At 46.5% G+C, this 9,329-nt stretch overlaps 1 protein-coding gene across 1 annotated transcript in view; it reads right to left on the bottom strand.

Annotated features, from left to right (window-relative positions):
- Positions 1 to 2,296: 2,296 nt before the first annotated feature.
- Positions 2,297 to 9,329, bottom strand: part of Prmt2 (protein arginine methyltransferase 2) — a 28,028-nt gene continuing 20,995 nt past the window's right edge. The window contains 5 exon segments of the mRNA XM_013505814.1: positions 2,297 to 2,901; positions 3,511 to 3,615; positions 3,618 to 3,682; positions 4,639 to 4,775; positions 5,695 to 5,824. Coding sequence (XP_013361268.1) covers positions 2,837 to 2,901; positions 3,511 to 3,615; positions 3,618 to 3,682; positions 4,639 to 4,775; positions 5,695 to 5,824 — 502 coding nt within the window. The 3' untranslated portion in view covers positions 2,297 to 2,836.

Genomic DNA, 9,329 nt, shown 5'->3' with positions numbered 1-9,329 from the left:
ATGGTCAGTGAAGCTATGAAGCCTCAAAGGATGAGACAAGGTCACAGCCAAGGATAACAGGATCCAACCTCAACTAGGTAAAAACTATAGCCTCAGTCATCTCACTCCTGGGTGGATTAACTTAACACCTTACTTGGAGAAGTCCTTAAGTGGCTCTACTCTTCTGATAACTAAGTAAATATAGGCTACCCAGAGAAGGTCTTGGTCTTGGCCCCAAGAGAATCCTGAATTCTGTGAAAGGGTTTTGATCCTCCTGGAGTCCTAAAATCATGCCATTTGCCTCTTTTATTTAGCCTTCATCGTACAGTCATTCGGGAGACTGAGGACCTGATCAGTCTGCAGTAACTAAGGGATATTATTAACCTGATACAGGAGGGCACATGGAGAAAAGGGGAGGAAGCCTGGGGGTGGAAAGACTAGAAACAACATTGTGGGTGCAGGAAAGAGCCCAAATTGTCAAGGAGGAGCAGACAGGCAGCTGGCTACTTGCAGATAGTGGAGCCATTCCCCCACTGAAGTACCTCTGAGCCCCCTCTGCCTCCACACTGTGCCTCTCTCTTCTTTGCTATAAAGTGGCTGTCACCAGGCAGCAGAGCTAAGCCACTACCTGTGGAGCACCCTTGTACCAATCCATGCAGTGGACGAATGAAAAAGAATCCATCCTGAGTCATTCTTGTTCCAACTCAAACTTGCAGCTTGGGCTGGGTATAATGGCACACACCTATAATTCCAGCATTCTGCAAGGCTAAGGCAGGAGGATCACAGTTCAAGCCTAACTTGGGCAACTTCTGCATGAGCTTATCTCAAGGCTTACAAAGAGCTGGGGATGTAGTCAGTGCTACCTGGGTCCAATACTCAGTACTACAAAAATCAAAACAGAGCAAAAATTGAGCTTGTTGTGTAGCCCCTCTGTCCCTCCACTGGGCTTGATCGATGTTTTTTATGATTTAAGTTCTTTTAGTCTGAACTCCTCCAGGGCAGGGTGGATGCCTTCTGTCTCCCCTCCCCAGCACCTAGCACAGGGCCAGGTGTGTGGGATCCAGTCATCAGGATGTGTGGTCCATGAAGTGGGGGGCAGCAACTGAACGGGTTTGGGCCCCAGACTGCTGGGTAATGCCAAGGCCTTGGGAAGGTTCCCTCCCAGCCTTCCCTCCTGGATCTGACAGGCTCTGAATGGGTCTGTGTGGCTTTCCCAGGCATCATAGCAGAGAATGTTCCATGGTTTCAGCTGCTTGTGATTCCAGAGCTCAGCAGCTCACAGAGGTGGGCACTGAGCTCTCCAGACAGTGCCAGACTCTAGGCAGGAAGCAGACGAGGGGGAGCTTTCCATTTCCATGCAGTCTTGGGGCCCTTTCCTTCTAAACCCACACATACCTCTCCCTGGCAGGCCCGAGGGAAACTATCTGACCATGACTGTGGCATGTTTCTATTTCTGGGTCCTCTCAATCTATAAAACAAGAGTCCATGGGGTGAGGAAGGATGCTGACCAAGTAATCAAGTTCTCGGCAGGCAAATCATACTTAGGCCTTGGCTGAATCCAACCCTCCAGGCTGAAGATGAGTCTACAAAAATGGACATGCCCACCCAGCCAACTCACCTTAACCCAGCTTAACATAACTCCCTTCACACCAACATCCAGAGATTGACTAATGTTCAAGAGAATGGTCAGGACAGTGGTCAAATGTCTTAACCCATGTTTTACCTGTCTACACAGATGACGTTTCTTTTTGCCACCACATCCCCAGTGCACATCACACACTGAGCACGTAAAGCATAAGAAGTATTTGTCCAAAGAAATGAGTGCGCAAGTGAAAGGCAATCCCAAGGCTGTGGAGCTCTCCCACCAGATCTGAACCAGGACACTTGCCCCGGAAGCTGGCCAGGTACCAGGAGAATCCCAGCCCGAGATGGTAGCACAGAAAAACAAAGTATGCTGTTTCCTTTGTGTACCATTCAGGAAGGGAAGAGTGAGCTGCAGGTCACAAGTTAGCAACTACCTTTGAGGGGCACCACCTGAGGAGCACCTGAAGAACTCTGTGTGTTGTCATATTTGGCCTGAGTGCTGGGTATGTGCATGTGCACTTTGTGAGATTTCACCTCTCTATATATTCATGATTTGACGGGCTTTCAGTATATACTGTACATTTTAACAAAATTTTGCAAAATGATACAAAAGCAAATTGTAGACATAGAAATACTGCCATGTATATTTCTTTGTAATACCAAGAAAAGATTACAGAGCAAAACCTTCCATGTTTGTGATAAAAAAGTCCACATGCATAGAAATAGGATTATATAGCATTAGTTCATTTAAAAATATTTATTGAGCATGTACTATGTCCAACACATAATTTACCTGGAAGATACCTACACACAGAGCCATCCCATGCAGACCCTCACATGCACTGCCAGCTCCAGCTCTCATGCAGAGCCACAGCAGCACTGTAGCCCCCACGCCCACCACCCTGCTCCATAGCCCCATGTCCTGCACATGGAGGGGCTAAGTCAAGGGCAGCATGGATACCACCGACACATGATGCGTGAATGTCACGGCCACAGGCTACACAGCTGCATGCACGTGTCTGAGGAGCCTAGAACTACACGTAGCTAGGACACTGAGCCACAACCACCTGCAGGCCGCAGTGTGGGCAGCACAGAGCAGACACCCGGGGGACACAGCCTACTCTAGAGGGACAACACTGGGCAATAGCAACAGGGGCTCCTGCCTGTGCAGGGTCCTGATGTCACCTGCCAGGCTGGAAAGGGGTCAGGGTGGCACAAACAGGCATGGACTTCCCAGTGTGGGTGTGCTGGCAGCCAGATGCATCCTCATCCCTCATCCCTGCTTCCTAAGCAGCTCATCAACTGTCATCTCCAGATTGGAAAGACTTTCTCTCCAACCTGGAAGAGGTAAAAGAGAACAAATAATAATTTAACACTGGACAAGGGGATAGCATTCAGGTGTGGGTATTTTTTAAACAACAAACATTTAAACTTTGAGTATGAAATTATTAGAAATCCGTTATTAAAAAGTAAAGGAAATCATAAGACTCTTCTTCTTTATTTTCCATGAGCCCCTGAAACCTGAGGCCTGAGAGTACTTCCAGCAGCCCCCAACACCCTATTCCAGGCAGAGCTGCCCGCTTCCACCACCTCACATGTGAAGACAGAGGCCACTCAGCCTCCAGCACATGTCCAGACCAACTGCGGGGTATGAGAAAGGTGCCTTGTGAAAGGTGCCCGCCAGCACCTGTGTGTGTCTCGCCTCTCACTGTCTGCGTCACCTAAAGAAATGACTTCCCATCCTGAACCTTCCACTTTCCATGCTGGAAAAGGAGAAATGAAGATGGTAAGAGCATCCACTTCTTGTGTGAGGATTAAATAAAATGGTACAAAATGGCAGGCACCCTCCCAAGTGCGAACAAAACCTTTGCCATAGTTATCACCACCCAGAGCTGTTTTTATGAGGACAGCATCCTCAACACATAATTTTAAAACTAAATATCTTACTTTTTGAGATGTCGGGTCTTGTCTGGAAGTCACAGCCCAGCTCAGAGTAACTGACATGTGCCTTCTCCATACTGGGTTTCTTTGCAACACAACGGAACCTGTGACCACATCTCCCTTGTGGACTGGGACTGGGTCATCCATCATAAATAAGGTCTGTTTCCAGTGTGTGGTGCTGCAACACAGGATGTGGGTTACCTGCAAGCCTCACCTGCCAGGTGACCCAGCCCCAATGTCTTACACCCTCCTCAGGAGCCTGGGGACACAGAGCTTGACTTCTCAGTATAACAAAGAGGACAGATTTCCAACCCTAAATGGTCTTTATGAACCACTGTGGCTCAAAGCTACAACAGATAGTGGTAAGGACATTCCTCCAGAGACCTCTGAGGTTCCCAGAGGTAAGGAGGTACATCCAGGAAGCCCACTGGACAGGAGGCACAGGTGCTCAAACCCCCACTGGATGACGGCTGCACACCCAGAGTCACTCTGCTGTCCCCCAGCTGCTAATGCCAGGGTTACTCACAGCCATAAAAGAATGACATACACTGACTACACCAAGTCCCAAATTGTCATTTGTGTGAGGTGAAGTTAGTGTGAACAGGAGAGCTGTAATCCTGAGGGATTACTGCAGGATTCTCTCAAGGAGGTAGGAAACACTTAAGCTCTTTGAGCCTGAGGCCCACATGCCCAGCACTATTCATAGGCTGGCCTGGGACCCTGTCTGTTCTCTGCCCAAACATCCTTGCTCTTCCTCTCCTCCCTGAATGCATCACCTTGAGGGCAACTGCCCAGAAACCCAACATCCACCTGATTTCCCATCTGCTGCCTATGCTAGGTAAGGAGAGGCTGGAAGGCAGCAAGACCCGTGCTACCACTCCCTCCTGGAGTGGTACCTGAAGGCAGTGTACACTGCTGTGCATGGCTGAAAAACCAGGGAATTCTGGGTAGTCCCTCAATTCTGTGTGCTTCTGCCATGGGAGGCCAAGGGGTTCGCTTCTGTCATGGGAGGCCAAGGGGTTCGCTTCTGCGGCAAGGGTGATACTCGAGGCAGTGGCAAAGGGGACCAGGCTGGTCCGTGCTCTATGCACCTTCCTGGTGCACATACCCCCACATACTCCCATAGGCACTCACGGGTGCAGTGGGCCAGTGCTGAGCATCTCCTGTGGCTGGCCCTCCTCCAAGCTCTGGAAGTGCACACTGAACCAAGCTGTGAAGCCATGCAGGGTCCCGGACTTCTGGATGTCGAAGTGCAGCTCCCCACGCATGGTCTGCACCAAGCACAAGACAGTGTTTGGGGCCATGCAGCCTGCTCCAACCAGAACCCCAGGCCTAGTCCAACCTAGACCTCAACGCACAGGATTCATAGACCAGCCCCAAACACAATCTCAACTACAATCCAACCCCCAAATGCAACCCAAACCCATCCCTAAACCTGACCTTAAGCCAGCTCAAACCACATAGTTTGCAGATCAGGCCCAAATACAATACCAACCCCAACACTAACCACAACCCAACCCTACCCAATCCCAACTCAACCTAACTGCAACCACAACCCACATACAACACAACCCCAATGGCAAGTCCCAGCCCAAGTTCATTCCCAACCCTAACCACAACTCCAACCCAACCCAGAGGGTTCACAGCCATGGCCCAAACACCAGAGTCCCTACACACAGTTCAGGTTCCAATGCATAAGCCTAGTTCAGGCTCCACTCCCAATGCCCCAAAGTCCTGCCCGCACTATGGAGGCTGCCTGCTCAGCACGGACCCTACCTGGGACCCTGAAGACCCGCCAGGCCAGCCAATCCAATGTGTGAGTCACACAGGAAATACATCAGGAATTTTATCAATGGTAATTAAAAACCCTTGAAAGAATTTTTAATTCAAATACAGTACCAGAACACACAGAATATAACTTAAGGGATTTTGACGATGCCAAGGATATTAAACACCTAAAAATAACTGAAGATGCTAGAGATTAACTATAAAGAACATGATGTAAAAAATTGAAAATCAAAATGAAACACAAAAAAGGAAAAACTGGAAAATTCAATAGTAAATAGTGTATAAATTCACTCTTTTGTTTGGTAAAACAGTCACCAATACCCCACACTGGCTGAAGGCCTTTGATGAGCCAGGCACATGCCAAGTGTCACTGGCAGCGAGAGAGCAGTCGCCTCTCCTCACCTCTACATCAGAGATCTGCACGGTTCTCATGTCCAACTGCAGTATGGTGCAGGGCTCAGAGAGACAGTCTTCTGGCTTCAGAATGTGATTATACTTGGGCTTTGAAAAAAACTCCTTGATTGCTAAAGATCTGAGGGAAAAGGGCAAAGGAAGGGCTCAAGGTCATCACAGAGATCTTGCTTTGAAACACATCTGACAGAAGCAAGAGCTCACAAGCCAACAGCAGCAGAAGGCTCACCAAGTCTGGTGCGTGGGCTCAGGGCAGCCCTAGGAACCTGCCCTAGAGGTCTTGCCCCAAGGGATCTACCCTGTGGGACCTGCCTAGAGGAAAAGCTGTTGCCCCAGGGCCTACCTGAGCCTCACTTGTCACCAGGACCTCCCTTTCATGTCCTATCCAGGGATCTGAGCACAGGATGCCAGCCTTCACCACATGACACCCAGGGTTAGTGTTCAGTGTGCTTTCTTTTGCTTTTGAATCTCTTTTTTCTGAAGCACTTCTTGTGGATTTCCTATGACATCCACATACAGAAGCAACTCTGGCTGCCAGCTTCTCTTAATGAATGTGATACACAGACGCCTGTGCTGAGATGGACACTGGGTCCACCATGCAGGTCTGACAAATCTTGTTGCCTTTCATGCCTTTCTACTTGTGTTGCCCACAAAACCATTTGCCACAAAAATCTTTTAACACTCAGCACAGCAGTAACTTCTGGAATAGCAAGCACTGCCAATGTTTTCACAAACATTACATATTTCTGATTATATTTCTCATGATAAAAATAATAATGAATGTTTAGAAAACTGGAAAATACAGACAAGTGTAAAGAAATATCTTCAACTACTCATCCTCTTGCTTTGAATGTTTTGATACACTGGTTTTTCTCCCCATACACATTAGCATACACTTACTTATGCAAAAAAAAAAGTCATTTTATAAAAATAGTTTGTCCTGCCAATTTTACTACATCTTAAACCATTCCTAATACATAACGTCACACCTTGGTACTCAACTGCTTTGAAACTGGTCAAACTTGTCACATTTTATGCCAGTGCCTGTCATTCATTTGGTGCTCAATCCACAACCTAGAACTTGGTGTTGACTGCTTTGTGACTTGCTACCCTTTCCAGCTAAAACAACTGGTACTCATTTTTGGTAATTGTCACACCTCCTGGGCCAATTAACTATGATTACAAATGTACCATTATCCTCCTAGATAACCATTTTTTTTAAAAAACAGCACTAGATACGCATGAGGTGCTGTGCAGCAAGTTACATACATCTGTAGGATAGCTGCTTGTGCTAATAAGTCTTCCATACACTCCAACCAGCAGCACGGGGAGTGGTGTGGGTCTGAGGCCCTAGGCCCTCACTCTGCAGCTCTGGAGAGACAACGTCCATCTGCCCCGCAAGCACTGCTGGGTGTGCAGGCAGCTGCTGCCAGACAAATACATGCTGTATTTTAATTTATTCTTTGCTTGTCTAGTAGGCAAAAATAGCATTTATTTTAATTATTAAAAACAGTCTTTTAAAAATTCTAATTTTTCAAGTATTTATCAGTAATTTCACTCATTTCTGTGACTTGGCTATTCAAGTGATTTGCCTATAACCCAGTATGGATATTCATCTTTTCCTAATAGATTCTAAGATCTGTCTGCAAGTATTGCTCCTACTTATTGTCTTATAGTTGTTTTTTGCTGATTTCTAGCACACAAATTCCATCAAACCCATCCTTACCCTCCTGATTTGTAAGCCACTTCTTAAAATACTCTGCTCCATGCTTTCTGCCCTGTCCTGCTGGTCTGTTTCTGGCAAGGCAGTGCACAATTACTCCAGCCCCTCGAAGATTTTAACACCTGGCAGCCAAGTTCCCTTCCCACATCCTCCCAGATGAAATATCCAACCACCTTCCCCTCTACTCCCTCTGAGATTCTGACTAAGGGAACAATGGTTCCATACATTAACTGGAGAAGATTTTATACCCTTGTATTTTTTTCTTTTATTTCTTAATTTTTCAATTAAAATTGTTCCAGAAACTCCAGGCTTTGCCCCAACTCCCCACCTACAAGTATCAACAGGAGCCCAGGCTAATCTGGCCCTCACCTAAGGAACCAGAGCTTTCTTATATAGTCATACCTTGATACTCCAGTGCTTTGAAACTCATCGAATTTGGTATGTGACTAATTTTAGCACAAAACTTTTGTCCTGATACACTTTGTTGGTTTGGTATGCAATGTGCCTCCCAAGTACCAAAGTACCACTGTGCTGACTTAAGCAGGCTAGAGACAAGCAGCTGGGAGGTACTTGAAAACTAAAGATGTGATTTTTCTTCCCTTTTTAAATCATTAACTATAGATATGATCCCTACAAGCTTGTAGCTTCAAACTTCAGATCAAGAGAATATAACATCTCTAGGCTAATAAAAAGTTCAGGGTACTGGTGAGGGGTTGGAAAAACCTCACAGTCTCAAAACAAACTAAATGGAACAGGCACCCACTTCCCTCTGAAGCAGGTAAACACAGTCATTTTATTTTTTACAGGAACTACAACATAGGGATTACCTCAGGGATGGAGAAACAGAATCCTGGGCCTTTACCTGCTGCCCATAAAAAACAGGATTTGTGGTTTGTCCTGAGACAGCCAGGGATTTAAAAGCCACTTTTGCTATGAACCATAACTCTTCACTAGGGCCTATAGTTGCCCAATAGGTAACTAAGAGCAGAACGAAGACTGACCTTTTATCCTTTGCTATTATAAATCTTGAGGCAAGTATCTTCTTAGCTCTGCATATAGATAATCACTCAGGGGTGTTTGTCTAAAAGTTGGCAAAACAAGGCTGAAGTGTTTTTTTTTTTTTTTCGTACCAGGAATCAAACTCAGAGGCCAGGGATATAGCTTAGTGGCATAAGCGCCTGCTTAGCAAGTGCAAGGTCCTGAGTTCAATTCCCGGTACCAAAAAAAAAAAAAAAAGGATTCGAACTTACGACCTTGCACTTACCAAGCAGGCCCTTGTGCCACTGAGCTATATCTCTGGCCCAAAACAAGGCTGATTAACCCTTATTTTACATATTCTGACCCCATTCAAGATTGAGGACACCAAGATGGAGGATCTGCAGGCACATCCAACTATGCCCAGAAGTATCCAGCCCTTGTCCTGTATCTGACACCTGTGGTCACCTAGTAACAAAACCATCCCCACCCATAAAGATTCCAGATCTATGACACAAGGACTGAGAAACTATGACACCAGCAATGGGGTAATATGAACTGGCCCCTAGCCCATCAGCCAATCCTTGAAAGTTGGTCTCCTGACATTCTGGATGGGCCAGTCTGAACCCCTGTATGAGCAACAGTTCTTTCTGGTGAATGAGGCCATTCCCTCACGTCCACAGCACCCTCTCATCACCCTCTTCCCAACAGAGGCTACACTCAGTAAGACAAGCTCAGCAGCGAATCACCTAGTTGGAACCTAAGGTTCAACCCTGAAAGTGTGTCTGTGTGTTGAAAACCAGAAAGGCAATTATTTCCGAGTATTGCTTTCTGTGCAAAACACTGTGAACCACCAACATATTTTCTTACACTCATTAAAGATTTATAGCTTTCAGCTAGGCCTGGTGGCACACTCCTATAATCCTGG

This window comes from Chinchilla lanigera, unplaced genomic scaffold (assembly GCF_000276665.1).
Source record: "Chinchilla lanigera isolate Chin_1 unplaced genomic scaffold, ChiLan1.0 scaffold00006, whole genome shotgun sequence".
In the NCBI taxonomy this organism is placed as follows: Eukaryota; Metazoa; Chordata; class Mammalia; order Rodentia; family Chinchillidae; genus Chinchilla; species Chinchilla lanigera.
The sequence above is the reverse complement of the archived record's forward strand: the minus strand, read 5'-3'. Positions and strand labels throughout refer to the sequence as shown.